Genomic DNA, 18,438 nt, shown 5'->3' with positions numbered 1-18,438 from the left:
GGTGTCAGATAGACAGATGATTATTTTGGAAATCAGTATGTTAAATACACAAAACTTAGGAGCACCAATTAAAAGGTAAAACATAATAAATGGAAGTAGAGCTCTGTTAATTGCAATATATACAGTGGAAAGAAAAAGTATGCGGCTCTCTTGAGATTAACTGGTTTTCTGCAATCATTTGCCATAAACTATAATCTGATCCTCATCCAAGTCACAACAGTAGACAAATACAATGTACTTAAACTAATAACACACAAAACATTCTAATTTCTCAGGTCTTTATTGAACTCACCCATTAAAACATTCACAGTGCTTGAGAAAAAAGTAAGTAAACCATTGGAGTTAATAGCTGATCGAACCTCCTTTCACAGCTGCTCTGGACCAGACCTGTACAACGTTCAGGAGGAATTTAAGACCATTCTTATTCACAAAGCTGCTACAGCTCAGACACATTTGTAGGATGTCTGGTGTGAATGGCTCTCAAGGTCATTCCACAGCATCTCTATGGGATTAAGGTCTGGACTGACTAATCCACTCCAAAAAGCACATTTTCATTTCTTGAAGCCAGTCTGTGGTGGATTTACAACGACGCTTAGGGTCATTGTCCTGCTTCATCACCTAACTTCAACTAATCTTCAGCTGGTGACAAAATCCTGTAGGATATTTTGTTAAACAAAAAGGGCACAGCTTACCAACATCAAAACATCATGCAGAGCTAAGTATTCTTTCCGCATAATTAAACTTTCATTTCATCAGTCCACAAAACAATTTCCCAGTAGCGTTGCCGTTCGGCAAAGGTTGGGTGCGCAGAAATTTTTTTGGAGAGCAGTAGCTTCCCCCGTGGTGTTCTGCCATGGACACCCTGCCTGTTCAGAGACTTCCATAAAGCAGACTCATGAACAAGTACGTTTACCAGTTCCAGTGATGTCTTCAAACCTCTGTTACTTGTGGGTTCTTTTTTACCTCAATGAGGATTCTGCATTGTGCCTTGGGAGTCATTCTGGATGGGCGCAGACTTTAGTACTGTGGCTACTTTTACTAAAACGGTCACTATTTATAAACAAATTTGCCGGTCGACTGATGGGCGCCTAAACACTGAGATTGCCATGTATCCCCTTGCAGCCTTATGCAGATCAACTACTCTTGATCCTATGTCTTCAGAGAGCTCCTTTTAGTTAGACATGGGTCACATCAGCTGATGCTTCTTAAAAACAGCAATCTTAAAATGTTTGAGCGTCTTTTATAAATCAAGAAAGCTCTAAACCACACCTAACTCCTATCACTAATTAGACTCCAGGTGTGTAAACTGCTGACTCCAGTAAGCTTTCATTGAGTAATTAGTTTATGGGTCCACTTATGTTTTCCTCCAGCACGGTGAATGTTTTAAGTGGTGCAATCTAGGCATTAAGGTTAAAAAAAAAAACTTTCTTTGCTGCAGGAGCCCCCTAGCCCTGCCCTCTTATTCTTACCTGAGCCCGATCCAATCCAGCGATATGCACGAGAGCAGCGGCTCTTGCCACTGTCTTCCTTGTCATTGGGCAGATTGATAGCAGCAGCAGCCATTGGTTCCCTCTTGCTGCCAATCAAATGGCATGAAGAGGGAGCTGGGGGAAAGGCCAAGTCACCCTACCTGTGTCAACAGAAGCAGACTGGCGGCTCGGGAGCGAGCATGCACAAGTGCCTCCAGGGAAAGTGTCTTTCCCTAGGGGCACTCGCTGAAGAAGAGGGGCCTGGAGAGCTGGCGGGGGGACCCCAGAAAAGGAGATTTAGGCTGCTCTGTGTACAGAGCAACCATTGCACAGAGCAGGCATGTATAATAGGTTTATTATTTTAGTTTAAAAACCTGAAGGTTTATCAACACTTTAATGGGTGTGTTCAATATAGACACAAGACATTAGAATGGTTTGTGTGTTATTAGCCTAAAGTGATTGTAAAGGTATATCTCTTTTAATAACAAACATGTCATACTTACCTGCTCTGTGCAATGGTTTTGCGGAAAGCAGCCATGATCCTCCTCTTCTGGGGTCCACCGCCAGTGCTCCTGGCTCTTGTGTCTTTTCAATTGCCCCCATAGCTATCTGTTTGCTATGGGGGCATGGATGCAGACTCAACCCTGAACCGGGCTGTGTGTGTATTGACATACAAGCAAGGCTCAGCCCTGCTCCCCCACGCTCTCCTCACAGGCTGTGAATTACAGCAGCAGCATGAGCCAATGGCTGCCTCTGTGTCAAGTAAAGAGAAATGCTGCTATTGGGTACAGCTCGGGATTGAGATTGGGCTCAGGTAAGTATTTAGGGGGACTAAACACAGACGGTTTCCTACATTAATGCATCAAGCTTTAAAAACCTTCTGCCTTTATAAACCACTGTAAGCTCATTGAGTTTGTGTATTGTTGTAACATAGATTAGGATAAGATCACATTTTATGGCAAAGTACTGAGAAAACCAGTCCATTCCAAGGGGTTCCCATACTTTTTCTTGCCATGGTAGATGGATATCTATGATGTCATTTCGTGACGAAATGCATAAGGCGAGACCCTATGAATGATGCAAACATGCCCAATGCCACGGCCATTTTGCAAATTTTTGTGAAGTGCTTATTGTTTTCTTTACAGTGTGCATTTTATTGAAGGTACAAATGATTTTAAGAACATATTGCACTGTGGTACCTTCTTTTACCTTTGCGAGGCATTTCATATCAGCATTGGAGGTTTACATGGTTGTCCATTAGGAACCTGCTCCCTAATACCTGCTGGGATCTTTCCATGTGATGTGGCTGCACCTCCTTGGATTGAAGCTCTCTCTTTGATTACAACAAAGCAAGATTGACCACTCCATAATTTGAGGGTCTACTCATCTGTCTGGTAAGGGGGAATGCCTAATCACAGTGGTGTTGTGTGGATTTATTAGTCACACTGAATCTGGTGCTGGGATTTCCTTCTGTTAGCTTTTGCCTCAGAAGGACTTTTTTTTTTTTTTAACTATTATATATATTTTTTTCAAGTGCTGCGTGTTCTCTAGATATATGGTTTTAATTTGAAATCAACAAATTTGATGTTGGCTGCCAATTTACAATTTTATGCATATTCTAGTGCGGATAGTAGTCCCTATTTTTTGGATAGCTAGGAAGTACTTGTACCCATTTCAAGAAAGCATTTAACTGAATGTAGACATGATAAGCAGAAATCTTTTAAAGAGTGCTTAATTAGTGGACTTTAATTTCACCGCTTTCCCAACTGACACTTCGTACAATAATTTCCTATGTCAAGGAGAACACAAAAAAAAGACACCCACCTGATGCCTAAAATTAGACTGGCTTCTCGCCTACTCATTTTCTGCTCAAATCCGCCTTTGTAGTAATAAGAAAGGCTCTACAGAAAGAGAAAACAAATCCATGTTGCAGAAATCACAGCAATGTAACAAAATCACACTCCCAGACGTGATCAGAAACTGAATCTGGGATATACAATGATGGCTCATACTGTTCTGTCTTACTTAGAAACAAACTCAATTCACACTTACCGGAGTTGGGATTTTCTTTGCATTCTCTACAATAACTTGACTCAAGGGTTTCCACAGCTGGATTGCAAAGCGACCTAGAAAAACCCACATAATTAATAAGGCTCTTTGTAGGAATATGTTGTGTTAAAATGAATGTATCAAACCAAATAGAACAAACATGTTAGTAATACGATATACATTAAACCCATAACCTCAGGACAACATTTGTATTATAAATGTAATTTCGTTAGGAAAATGCAAACTAATTGCAGCTGGTTATTAAATAAAAACCCTGGTTCTTTTTGTTCTGGGTGTTTTAATATTATTTCATGCAGCCAGGTAGGGATAAAAATAAGCTCCCCACAGGGATCGGCACTTCTATTATTCAGTAAAAGATTCTCTGTATGAGAAAATCATGTAAGATAAACCTTCTGAACTGAAACTCCCTCCTGTGGTTATTATGACACTGAAGTATGAGACAGAAGAACCCTATCTAAGGATACAGTCTACTCATTGTAAGCAATGCAGCACGGCTCTGTAACCAAACTTGTAAAAAGAATTTATGGACTACAACCCTGGGTGGACATTGCAGCTGGATGGCTTTAAACAATAAAAGTGTTTTTTTTCTATAAAAAAAAAAATACTTTATAAAATTTAGTTATAAATAGGGACAGTCTTGGGAGAGATGGCACTGCATTGCTTACACACCTGAAAAAAAGTATATGAAGACATTAGGCATTTTAAAGAGTATAGGTTTACATTTTCCATTAAGGCTCCATTCACACTTGTGCGACTTGTCATGCAACTTTTGACATGTCGTTCCCCATGTTTTCCAAATGATACCCATTCATATATGTACGACTTAAAGTTGCAGCAGCTTCAAAGTAGTTCATGCACTACTTTGGTCCGACTTTTATGAAACTTGAGAGCCATAGACTTCAATGTTAACATGGAAGTCATACAATGCAACTTGCGTGCAACAATTGTCCATTATCACTGGTAAAAAGCAAAAGTCGTATACAAGTTTCACCCATTCAAAGTTGTATCAAAGTTGCACTCCAAAGTCAGCGTTAAGTGTGAATGGAGCCTAAAAGGACTATGCAGACAAGGAGCCATTTCAGTTAAAAATGCTGAGCGCCTTTGAAAAAAATCGTAATGTAATGTAAATGCCATACTTGTAGACCAGGCATGTCCAACCTGCGGCCCACTGCCCGCTGACAATTTTTTTTTTGCTGGGGAAGGAAAGAAGTCGGTTTGGAGGCATGGCCACAGCAACTTCCAACTAACGGTGTTCCTTTATTATCTCTCAGAAGAAGTAAGCCTCTGTATACCGATTCCCATTTTATTTGATCATCCTCTAGTTGTGTTAAATTAGTGCAGGGTGCGCGGCAGCGTGGGAAGGGTGTGGCGGCATTTTATTACTTATATACCTTAATTTATAGTATATATTTTATATGCGGCCCGAGAAAATTTCTCTACACTCAATGTGGCCCAGAGAAGCCAAAAGGTTGGACACCCATGTTGTAGACCATTTGTATCCCTGAAGTCTGGTCAAAAAAAAAAAAAAAAACTCCCATACAATTATCATTCTTCCAGCCTACCTCCTTGTTAGGATGCTACACACATTGGTCACGCTTTACCAGGATCACAGCACTGGGTCTACACAGCACCTTCACGCCCAGCACAACTGTCCTCTTCAAACTCTACCCTATGTTACTCTGCAATCCTTGGCTCTGGTTACCCTATGTTACTCTGCAATCCTTGGCTCTGGTTACCCTATGTTACTCTGCAATCCTTGGCTCTGGTTGCCATTTTGCCCTAAAGAGGAGTACAACACTGTGTTGACTACCAACACACATTGCTTACATTTCCCTACAAAGAAGCAGATTAGCAGTCTTTCCATGTCACTATTTAACACAATTGCAAATTAAAAAAAAAAATCAGGTATTGTACACTGAAGCCAGATCTGGGCTGTGCAAACATTTGTTGCCAGGGCTGAACTTACAGAAAAATGCTGGCAATAGAAGAGTATACAGCTCTACTAACCTCCCTGTCAATATGCTGCAGCAATGACAGGGGAGTTTTTACTCCACCCATAGCACTGCCTATTGTTAGTTAGCCATCCCTATAGAGCCCACCTACAAAATGCAGGCAGCCAGAGGGGTCATGGGAAATGTAGTCTGCCTAGGTAACCAACGTGTACAGAAAAACACATAGTAGCCAGCCAACCATTTCCACTGATTGCTGAAAACAAATGGATTAGTGTCCTGATAAAATCATAAAATCACAGGGCAGACAATCATGGATATATGTTGAAAAGTAGGATGCAAGTAAAAAGAATTTCTGAGGTCTTCCAAAAAGAGGATTTGAAGAAGGTTTTTATTTTTTTTTGTCCAGAGATCACCTTAAACTATTATTTTTAAAAATGTGATTCCAGACTTCGTTTTGTCTCATTTAAGTACACACTTTTATCAATGAGGCTTCAGGCAGGGACCTCCAAACTTCATGAACTAATTTTGTTCCTTATTGCACTCTCATCTCTGTGTTAGGCTCCATGTACACGGGACGCTGGAAATGGCCGTTTAGGAGCAGTTAGGCGTTTTTTTCAGAAGCCCCTGAACCCACCTACATTTTATCTTATCTGTCCATGTACACCAGGTCGTTTACAGTCATTTGCAGGCAGTTGCGTTCAGGGACTGTTTTTAGAACGCAATTATTTGCGTTCGAACGTGTGTTTCCCGGCGTTTCAAACGCACAAAAGCGTCCGAACGCGTCCGAACGCGTCTGAACGTGATGACCCGCGTTTAGCGTTCGCGTTTTTCCATTTTAAAGGGGAATAATTTTTTTGACCTCTAGGAACGCTTCTAAACGCAAACACCTGCAAACGGCGCTAAACGCCCGCTAAACGCGGGTACAAACGCGACCGAACGGACGTTTCAAACGTCCTAAAAATTACAGCATTCAAAGGGACTTTTAACAACGTCCCGTGTACATGGAGCCTTACTCACCAATCTGCTTTTCACTGGGAATCAGTCCCCAGCCCATCAGTCTCTACACGCAGGGTATTAGCTGCATTATTTGTTCTTCCCATATTTCTGTTTCTAAAAACATGTGCACCCAACTATGAAATGAGGATGTGAGTGCTCACCTCAGAATTACATGGCTACATTATAGAAGTGTGCCTGAGGAATCCAAATACATCAGTCTTTCTACCACAAAGGAGCTCACAATCTAATGTAACATAAATCCAACAGAAGCCGAAAAAATACATTTACAAGTATTAAAAAACAAAAGCATATATGTAGATTAATTTAATTGGCTTCTATTGGATTTATGGGACATTGTATTGTTAGCTACTTTGGGGAGACGGATGTATTTGGATCCCTTAGGCACGCTTCTATAATATGGCCATGTAATTCTGGGGTAACCATTTACACCCCTATTTCATAGTAAGGGGTGGACAAGTTCTTAGAAGACATCTGACTCACAAAAGTAGCACCGCAGGCTGCTTGCCATGGGACTAAAGCTCGTTACAATCTGACTGGACAATCGCCTTTGGGTCTACCAGCAATTATGTAGTGCATATTTTAGGAGATGGGACGGCTTCTTGTCTCAGAGGCTGCAAAGTGGATCGCCCTATATGAGTGATATAAGAGCAACACAAGAATGGTAGATCGGATAAACAAAGACCGGTCTCAACGAGTTGATAACACCAACCAATGAGTACGCCAAGACCCTTCCCTTAGCCTCCATGCATGGAGACTGAACTAAGGCTTCACCCTTGCGTGCCAGTGTCCCTTGTTTGAGATACCACAGTGTTATCCAGCCGGGATCACTCCGGTGGTACACGCAGTAATTGTGTCTACTCTCTCACCATTGTGCCTAACCTTCTACCTCATTGTTGAATGGATACCTTGTTTCTATAAGGTGAAATTTCAGTTTAATCCTTACCTGGGGCCCATGGCAGCCACTGGACACAAGGTGGGCTTTTGGCACCATAAGATCCAAGGTTTTTGGTCATTTTAGATCCCTATGATGGAATACACAGCCTGACTGTATTGACATCTATCCATCATTGTGATACATTGTTGTCACTTAGATACACGTTGATTCAGCCATCACTTTGAACACACCATCCAACCTAAAGCCTGGGTTTGCAATATCACAGTTTCATCAATCAGCTGTTTGTTTCACTGACTGCAATGACTTGTATGAGGGTTGCCCCTTCCAAACAGTCTCATACATGTGTAACTATTGTCTAAATGCCTTAGTTAGTATCTCCCATGCTGTGCTCAGTATGCACCCTCCTTACCTGCAATCTATGCACATTGCTTTTTCAGCAGTGGAATCAGTTTGAGTACTGCCAAGTGAGATCCAACTAAGATATTTACCATTAAAGGGTTAAGTGTTATGAGGTTGGACTCTGTTTTTATATTTTGACAAGGTTGTCATTTTTATATGGCGATTGGTGGAGGTATTGAATTTCTCTATGTAATGTAATTTTTCATGAATTTAATTTAATCAAAATGAAGTACTTTCTAGTTATACTACTTGGATCACCTAGGTACCTTCTTTCATATGGGTTCTTCCCCATATTCATTTTTTTCACTTTGTATTTTTTTAAAGGTATACTGATCCATGCCACATATGGCGAGTTAGTGGGCTAGATGGTGGTGTTCACTACTACAGTACCTCTTACTAGGTTGCAGGTACTGTTTATGGGTTGTTTAGGTAGGTCCTCCTATTACTGGGTTTTGGTAAATCTAAAAAAGGAGATTGCACAGTCAATCTGAAATGTTTATTGCAAGCTTGAGCTTGATAATGTGGTCAGATTTATTCTTACTTACAATTTTCTAATTTTACTAAACTCTAAGGACATTATGTCCAAAGAAAGGATAATGGGTCACTAACCTCCAACTCTTAGGTGTTCGTGCTCTGCTTAAACCCCGTAAGTAGAGCTAAATATAGTATACAGATGTACACTATATTGTCAAAAGTATTGGGATGCCTGCCTTTACATGCACGTAAACTTTAATGGCATCCCAGTCTTAGGCTGGACATACATTATACACATTTTTTGTACAAAATTCTTTTTGAGTCCTGACCTCAACCTGAAAGAACACCTTTGGGATGAATTAGAGCAGAGACTGTGAGCCAGGCCTTCCCATCCAACATCAGTGCCAGACTTCACAAAATGCGCTTCTGGAAGAATGGTCAAACATTCCCATAGACACACTCCTAAACCTTGGACAGCCTTCCCATTAAAGTTGAAGCTATTACCAACTCAATATTAAAACCCTATGGACTAAGACTGGGATGCCAATAAAGTTCATGTGCGTGTAAAGGCAGGGGTCCCAATACTTTTGACAATATAGTGTATTATACAGTAAGGTCCATAAATATTGGGACATCGATACAATTGTAACCTTTTTGGCTCTATAATGGATTTGAAATGAAACAAACAAGATGTGCTTTAACTGCACACTTTCAGCTTTAAATTTAAGGGTATTTACATCCAAAATCTGTTGAGCTTGGTGTAAAGATTCTCTGCACTGCTCCATAAAGACACCAGTCACACCTGAGTTTGAGAGATATCACAATATTAAATCAAAGTCTAGCACACTTACAGTCAGGTCCATAAATACTGGGACATCAACACAATTCAAATCTTTTTGGCTCTATACACCACCACAATGGATTTGAAATGAAACAAACACGATGTACTTTAACTGCAAACTTTAAGCTTTAATTTGAGGGTATTTACATCCAAATCAGGTGAAAGGTGTAGGAATTACAACAGTTTGTATATGCGCCTCCCACCTTTAAAGGCCCCTTTCACACAGGCGGACCATTCAGATCCGCCTGTCCGTTTTTTTGGCGGATCTGAACGGTCCCCCCATGCATTCCTATGGGGCATCGGATGTCAGCGGAGACATGTCCGCTGACATCCGATCCGATCCGATCCGTAAAATCTGGACGGATGGAAACCCTATTTTCCATCCGTCCAGCGGATCGGATGGGATCGGGTGAGAACGGACATCCGATTTCCCCCATAGAGATGCATGGGGAACTGTTAGCTGTGTCTCCACACACAGCGCGGAGGCACAGCTATCCTCCTGCTGCTCAGCGGGGGATCGGCAGCTCGATCCCCCGCTGAGAAAAACGGACGGAGTGTGTGAAAGGAGCCTAAAAGGGACCAAAAGTAATGGGACAATTGGCTGCTCAGCTGTTCCATGGCCAGGTGTGTGTTATTCCCTCATTATCCCATTTACAAGGAACAGATAAAAAGGTTCAGAGTTCATTTCAAGTGTGCTATTTGCATTAGGAGTCCGTTGCTGTCAACTCTCAATATGAGATCCAAAGAGCTGTCACTATCAGTGAAACAAGCAATCATATAGGCTGAAAAAACAAAACAAACCCATAGCAAAAACATTAGGTGTGGCTAAATCAACTATTTGGAACATCCTTAAAAAGAAAAGGCACCGGTGAGCTCAGCAACACCAAAAGACCCGGAAGACGACTGAAAACAACTGTGGTTGATGACCGAAGAATTCTTTCCCTGGTGAAGAAAACACTCTTCACAACAGTTGGCCAGATCAAGAACACTCTCCAGGAGGTAGGTGTATGTGTGTCAAAGTCAACAATCAAGAGAAGACTTCACCAAAGTGAATAAAGAGGGTTCACCACAAGATGCAAGCCATTGGTGAGCCTCAAAAACAGGAAGGTCAGATTAGAGTTTGCCAAACAACATCTAAAAAAGCCTTCACAGTTCTGGAACAACAGTATATGGACAGATGAGACCAAAATCAACTTGTACCAGAGTGATGGGAAGAGAAGAGTATGGAGAAGGAAAGGAACTGCTCATGATCCAAAGCATACCACCTCATCAGTGAAGCATGGTGGTGTTAGTGTCATGACGTGGGCATGTATGGCTGCCAATGGAACTGGTTCTCTTGTATTTATTGATGATGTGACTGCTGACAAAAGCAGCAGGATGAATTCTGAAGTGTTTCGGGCAATATTATCTGCTCATATTCAGCCAAATGCGTCAGAACTCATTGGACGACGCTTCACAGTGCAGATGGACAATGACCCGAAGCATACTGGGAAAGCAACCAAAGAGTTTTAAGGGAAAGAAGTGGAATGTTATGCAATGGCCAAGTCAATCACCTGACCTGAATCCGATTGAACATGCATTTCACTTGCTGAAGACAAAACTGAAGGGAAAATGCCCAAAGAAGACAGTTGCAGTAGAGGCCTGGCAGAGCATCACCAGGGATGAAACCCAGCATCTGGTGATGTCTATGCGTTCCAGACTTCAGGCTGTAATTGACTGCAAAGGATTTGCAACCCAAGTTTTAAAAAGTGAAAGTTTGATTTATGATTGTTAATCTGTCCCATTACTTTTGGTCCCTTAAAAAGTGGGAGGCACATATACAAACTTTTGTAATTCCTACACCATTCACCTGATTTGGATGTAAATACCCTCAAATTAAAGCACATCTTGTTTGTTTCATTTCAAATACATTGTGGTGGTGTATAGAGCCAAAAAGATTAGAATTGTGTCGATGTCCCAATATTTATGGACCCGACTGTAAGTGTGCTAGACTTCGATTTAATATTGTAATATCTCTCAAACTCAGGTGTGACTGGTGTCTTTATGGGGCAGTGCAGAGTATCTTCACACCAAGCTCAACAGAACAGTCGAAGCAGGTCACACAGGAGGTGAACTGCTTGATTGACGTAAAGAACCCTAAAAGCAGCATGTGTAAGAGCAGATTTGACTGCATTAAATCTGATGCAGGATGTGATCTAATTGCCTCTTAAAAGACATCAAGCCTAAAGCAAAAAGGTGATCTGCTCCTTTGCAGATGGCAAGTAACAGGGCCTGGTGAACAACAGCATTGGGTTAAACTCCTTTTCTTTACAAAGAGCTGTTTATACAATTTGGAATTAAAGGTGGTTATCAAAATTGTTGTTAAGGGGTTGTCTGGTTAGATATCGGTTTAATTTTTTTAAAAACTCAATTCTAAATGACATTCTGAGCCACACTGATGCTTAAAAGGCAACACTAACCCAAAACACAGGTAGCCAAAAAAAAAAAAAGCCGTATTTATTGGTCGCTCCTAAGATGACGTTATCAAGACCACTCTTGATAACGTCATCACTGACGAAACGCGGCGGGTCACGGCAAGCTGACGTCACCCCTTTGCTACCAGGAAGTGCAGGCGGTAAGCCGTCTGGCCGGCGGTAAGCAGTCTGGCCGGCGGCTCCTGCTCTTTCATTACTCAAGGCGTTTTGTTCTCCTCTTACATGGGAGTGTAATTTTTGGTCTTTTTATTAAAATTTGTTTGGTTTTATGCTATGGCTTTCTCCCCTCTTTGTTTATGATTGCGGAGTCCATTGGTCCATACGTGTCACACCGGTGGTGATTAACTCTTGTGACCGCTGGGTGCCTTTGATTCACCGATCAACAGTTTGCCCTGAGTCCAAGCGAATTCCTTACTTATATCTGGGAAGGAGTATATTTATTGTGTTTCTTTGATCGGGGTGAGTGTCCTTCCTTTCTCCCTTCACTGGATGTGGATTCTTACCTATTGTCCTTCCCCTTACGTATCTGCTGGAGTTCCCCATGTGCACACCTCTTCTCATATTTGGTTTACCCCGAGAGCAAGTGAATTCCTTACTTGTTTCTGGTAAGGAGCATATGTATTGGGGGTGTGGTGATGGGGGTGAGTGTCCTTCCTTCTTTTTTCTTCACCGGATGTGGATTCTTACCCATTGCCCTTCACTTCACTTACCTGCTGGAGTTTCTTATGTGCACACTTCTTCTCATTTTTGGTAAGGAGTATTTATATACATCCACACTCAACACAGTGGTGTTTACTTCTATTTTAATATATGTTTTTAACCTATCCAAAAGTTTTTTCATTTCTACACTGTGTGTGGATTTTTCAATTAATTTTTTCTTACATCAAGAAATCAAAATTCTTACATCAATTTTGGAGTGTATTAGTTTTTAATTTTTTGGGGGGTTTTACGCTATTGCGTTTTTTTCTTCATTTCATGTTTGTCATCTAATATGGTTGAAACACCTTCATCTGAGTGAGTTTTGACGTCATTATCGCACTAATTCTTCATATGTACATTATATGCGGCGGAGATTAATACATATGCCATTTATTCATCTATTTCTGGTAAGCAGAATACTCATCAGATGCGGATTCCTGCATCTTATTACTCAATTGACTTAATTTGTACCTAAGGATTTATCAACCTATGTTTGGGGACTTTAATCTCATTATTGGACATTTTTAGGTTTATTTCACTTAGCTCAACTTGTATTTATTTGTTTATTTACTTATATTTAATTTACACAGAAAAAAAACACAATATAAGGCCGGCACGGACTTCATAACATTGAGGTCTATGACAGTCGCTCCAGGTCGTCCCAAAGAAGCTCCGGACCCTTTTTCTAAGTCGGAGCGACTTGTGGAGCGACTTGTGTCACTCCTATTAGAACGGGTCCACAGCTTCTCTATGGAAGGCGACCTACGGCGACCTGTGAGGCGACCAGGTCGCCTCACAGGTCGCCCCAGTGTGAACTAAATGTTATAAATGGAGTTGCCTTTCATGGAGTCGAAATTTGAACCCAAAGCAAAACATGACTAAAGTACTTTGTGGAAAAACCTATGCTGGCAAGCACAGAGGTAGGACATTTCTTGTAGTAGGTTACCAGGTTTGCACACATCTCAGTAGGAATTTTGGTCCACTCTTTACAGATCTTCTCTAAATCCTTAAGGTTTCTTGCCAGTCGCTTGCAACTCGAAGTTTCAGCTTCCTCCATAAATGGTCTGGAGACTGGCTAGGCTACTTCATAACCTTAATGTACTTCTTCTGGAGCCTCTCCTTTGTTGCCTTGGTAGTATGTTTTGGGTCATTGTCATACTGGATGACCCATTCACAACCCATCTTCAGCAATTTGTCTGAGGGAAGAAGGTTCTCATCCAAGATTTTACAACACATGGCCCCGTTCATTGGCCCCTTATTGTGGCAAAGTCAACCTGCACCTTTAGCAGAGAAACAACCCCAAAGCATAATATTTCCACCTCTATGCTTGACTGTAGGGGTGGTGTTACTAGGGTCATAGTCCGTATTTTCTTCCCTTAAGCACGGCGAGTTGAGTTAATGCGAAAGAGCTCAATTTTGGTCTCACCTGACCACATCACTTTCTCCCAATCCTTCTCTAAATCATTTAGATGTTCATTGGAAAACATTTTAGACAGGCTTGTACATGTGCCTTCTTGAGGAGGGGACCGGCACTGCAGGATTTCAATCCATGGTGGCGTATTGTGTTACCAATGGTTTGTTTGCTGACTGTGGTCCCAACTGCCTTACGATCATTCACAAGCTCCTCCCATGTAATTCTGGGCTGATCCCACACATCCTTACCCCATGAGGCCAAATCTTGCATGAAGCTCCAGGCCGAGGGCGATTGATGGTTATGTATTTCTTCCATTTGCGAATAATCGCTACAACAGTTGTCACCTTCTCACCAAGCTTCTTGCCGACGGTCTTGTAGCCCATTCCAGCCTTGTGCAGGCCTACAATCCCATTCCTGACGTCCTTTGACAGCTCCTTGGTCTTGCCCATGATGGTGAGGTTTGAATAGAAGAAAGATTCAGTGGACAGGCGTCTTTTATAGACATAGCGAATTTTCGTTAAGTGCACCTTTTTTAAATTGACCGGACTTATCTGTGTATCACATGAGCACATACTGTAGCCAGTCTGTGGGAGCCAGAAGTATTGTTGGTTGGTAGGGAAACAAATACTTATTTTGCTCACTGAACTGCAACTCAATTTATAACATGTGTTGTGTGTTTTTTCTGGATTTTTGGTCAAAATTGTGTTTGTATCATTTAAAAATACACCTATGATAAAGATTTTAGACCTTGTATTTCTTTGTAAGCGAGCAAACTTACAAAGTCTGCAGGGGAATCAAATGATTATTTTTGCCACTGTACAGACTTTTCGCTTCAATTTGAATTCTTCAGTCACCCACCACCATGAGAGTAGGTTTTCTTTAGGAGAAATGGTTGATGGGAGTAGGCTTTTCCCTTTAAAATCTCACTTACCAAAAGGGGAAGTAAAACACAAAATGTTAAAATATGCGTACCTGCAAAAGCTGCAGCTGCAACTCCAAGGCCCACAGCTATCAATGTTCCTCCCTAAAAGAAAAAGTATACATATATATAAAAACATACACCTATAACAAAGCTGCAATAAAACCACATACCGTATATACTCATGTATAAGCCGACTTTTTCAGCACATTTTTTATGGGGGGGGGGGGGGGGGGGGGTGGGGTTCTGATCACATACCTCAGTAACATTTATACAGCATTCAGTGATTGGTGGGCGATCCGGGGCAGCCACAAGGAGAGCATTGATGTTGGGTGTGGGCGGGGCCGGTATACAGGGGTCCGCCCCTTTTGTTCCATGAATAGACAAGAAGCAGGTGGTCGGGGAGGAAGGTGGCAGGAGGCAGGACCAATTGTAACTATAGTATGTGCACCCACAGTGGTGTATATGAAACCTGAATTATGCACTGCTGTGGATGCACATACAGCAGTTACAATCAGTCCCGCCCCCTTCCACCCCGCCCAGCTACTGTTTGTCTATGCACGGAACAAAGGGGTGGAGCCCCGCATACCGGCCCCACCCACACCTGACATCCGTTTTTTGAACTTGACAGCTCCAATTACTCTCCTTGTGGATACCCCCAGATTGCTGTAGGCTGCACTCTATGTTCCATCTGATGCCGCCATTCTTCCCTCGGCTCCTGTGTGCTGCTAAATCAAGATTTTAAGATAGGTGTGCAATATTCAACTAATTGGTGTCTTTGCAGTTTACCCGATTCCTGAACCTTGCACCCCATACAAAGCATTCCTGAACCTTGCCACCCGCCAGCAGTAACCACCAGCATTACCCGCCAGCAGTAACATTTAACCTACTGATGCCTCAATTAGTGTAAATATATTGGTATCCATTTTTATTTTTGAAATTTACCAGTAGCTGCTGCCTCTCTCACCCTAGGCTACTCGAGTCAATACGTTTTCCCATTTTTTTGTGTGCCTTTGCTTATATTCGGGTCGGCTTATACTCAAGTATATACGGTATATACAAAGAAAAAGCAACCAAAATACTGTACAAGCGCCTGCGGGAAAAACTGATAAGAAAATCAAAACAAACAGTAATTTATAATATATTAATGCAGTAGTAATAGACAATTCTATTATACAGTATATATTCTGTTGCAGAATATGCAGATTAATGCAGTAGTAATAGACAATTATTCTATTATACAGTATATTCTGTTACACAAATCAAAGCAACCCTTACTCTAGCCCCCCCCCCCCCCCCTAAAGTCCTTTACTTACCTGTCCCCAATCTAGTAAGATATCACTACCTAGTACATCTTCCCTGCTTGGTCAGCACATGCATTCTGCAATTCTATTCATTGCTATGGACATTAGAGTACAAGTGAAACAGTGCAAATATATACACATACATATACACACACAACTTTGAGTGTAGAAAGATTATAATGTCTGCTATTTTTTTATTGCGGCCTGTCATTCTCTACCAATAACTTAAGGACAATACTTCCCCATACTGGTAACTGGAACAGTCATATAGCGAAAACCATATATGAAAAAGCCAATGCTAAATCACAAGCTTCTTTTGCAAGTCCAAAGATACCTGGTAAAGGCAACAAAAAGGAAGCTACACAACACAAGCTTCAGGAAGTACATTACCAGTGATCATGTAAGATACTCTTTAAATTCTGTAATAATGGTTTACATGAGCGCCTTTTTCTCCTGTCATTCGGTTTTGCAGGTATTGTCTACTTGAGCATTAGTAGTGACTTGGTGCCCAACACTGCTCTTTAACCAGTTGCCGACCACCCGCCGCACGTTTACTGAGGCTAGGGGGCCTACGGTCGCGTGGGGCGATGTGCTGATTCGGTTCAGAACCGATCAGTCATCAGGTCCAGGCCAATGATTTTTGGCTTGGACCTGGTGATCGGTTCTGACCAATTGCAGAATGTCATGTGCCTGTGTAATGTAAACACAGGCATAGGAAATGACGCAATCTCTTCTTCTGGAGCCCTTTTCGGTTCCAGCGTGAGAGGACAGAGCATCAACCGTGAGTACACAAGCGCACACATTTAACCCCCTGATCACCCCAGTTAACCCTTTCACTCCCTGTCACAGTGTACACTATATACAGTATATAGATAAATTACCGGATCACTGTATTAGTGTCACTTGTGACTTCCGTTAGTGTAAGACACAGTTAGTGGTAGTTCGTTTCTGTCCCACATAGGTTGATCAACCCCATTTAACCCCTTCATTGCCCTGTTACAGGGTCACTTTTATAGTGTACAGATCTTTTTTCTGATCACTGTATTAGTTTCACATGTGACATCAGTTTGCGTTAACGTTGGTTAGGGTCAACCCAGAATAGAGTCAGATCCCCTCTGCATATTTAGTAATAAATATTAACCCTTTGATTGCCAGTGTCACACACACACTAAACACCTTCATTACTAGTATAGTGTCTGAACGGATCAATATCTTTGATCTGATCAGAACTATACTAGCATCCCCAATAGTTTAGGGTTAACAAAACGCAGCGTTAGCAGGATCAGCCCTGACACCTGCCAGCACCTGCATTTAGCCCCCCCCCCCCCCCCCCGCCAAACTGGCCAACCCAGGATTCAGGTGGAAATAGCCAATTTTACTTCCCTTGATTGTTATGAGCCGTTTTTCACAGAAGATCTGTACAGATCTAAAGTATTGTGGACCAAAACAATTTATATGCCGATCAATTCATCGCCGCAAATCAAAATTTGACCCTTGCCAGAGAATTCGCAAGTAAACGTATCACGGTTTCCGAATTTAAAACCATTCTGTGTCTATCCCTCCTCATATTGGTCCACTGACCCAATTCATCATATGCCCATGTTCTCTGCTGCCATGGCCAGGACTAGATACAAGCAAATCTTGCGGTTCATGTACTTCAATGACAATGAACTCTTTTGTCCTCGGGGTGACCCCGGATATGACTGGCTGCCTTGCTTTCAAACAGTTTCTGCCCAGCAAGCGTGCCAGATAAGGGGTCAAGATGTATAAGCTCTGTGACAGGGCAACAGGCTATACATGTAGTTTCCGGATTTACGAGGGAAGAGATAGCAATGTGGAGCCCCCCCCCCAACTGCCCAGACTACATGGGGGGCAGCGGCAAGATTGTTTGAGAGTTGGCGTCACCCTTATTTGGAAAGGGGTACCATTTATACGTGGACAATTATTACACATTTTAGTCACCTTTTTGAATTTGGAATTGGCACATGTGGCACCGTGCGACCTAATCACTGGGGCTCCACCTAACGGCTTGTAGATTCCCAACATAGACGGGGGGAGAGAGCCTGCTTGAAGTTTAATACATTTTTTGCAGTGAAGGGGACACATGTGGAATGTTTTCGTTCTGCCCTCTATTCACACAGATACAACAGTCCAAATTGCAACGGCGACGGGTGCTGTTGAGAAGCCCCTCTGTTTCCACGAATACAACCTTAACATGGGAGGGGTGGACTTCAACGACCAGATGATGGCACCATACTTAATTTCCCGTAAGGCCAGACGCTGGTACAAAAAAAAAAAAAAAGTGTCTGTATACCTATTGCAATTGGCTCTGCTGAAGGCTTATGTGCTATACAAAGCGTCAGGAAGTAGTGAATCCTTCCTAAAATTCCAGGAAGAAATCATCACAGCCCTTCTGTATCCAGAAGGTGCTGTGGCCCAAATTCAAAATCCAGATGCAGTGAGTAGGCTGAATGAGAAGCATTTTCTGGATTTCTTTACCCAAAGATGTAG

The 18,438-nt window shown here is 42.0% G+C and overlaps 1 protein-coding gene across 1 annotated transcript in view; it reads right to left on the bottom strand.

Annotated features, from left to right (window-relative positions):
* The window catches only part of DNAJC15 (DnaJ heat shock protein family (Hsp40) member C15), a 93,306-nt gene that overhangs the window by 38,996 nt on the left and 35,872 nt on the right, over window positions 1-18,438 (bottom strand). The window contains exons 2-4 of the mRNA XM_082245943.1: window positions 14,677-14,728; window positions 3,522-3,595; window positions 3,294-3,370 (exon numbers count right to left, since the gene is read on the bottom strand). Of these exons, the coding sequence (XP_082102069.1) occupies window positions 3,294-3,370; window positions 3,522-3,595; window positions 14,677-14,728 (203 nt within the window). The remainder of the gene's footprint in view (window positions 1-3,293; window positions 3,371-3,521; window positions 3,596-14,676; window positions 14,729-18,438) is intronic.

The sequence above is a fragment of the Pelophylax lessonae genome, assembly GCF_965119305.1.
Source record: "Pelophylax lessonae genome assembly, chromosome: 2".
In the NCBI taxonomy this organism is placed as follows: Eukaryota; Metazoa; Chordata; class Amphibia; order Anura; family Ranidae; genus Pelophylax; species Pelophylax lessonae.
The sequence above is the reverse complement of the archived record's forward strand: the minus strand, read 5'-3'. Positions and strand labels throughout refer to the sequence as shown.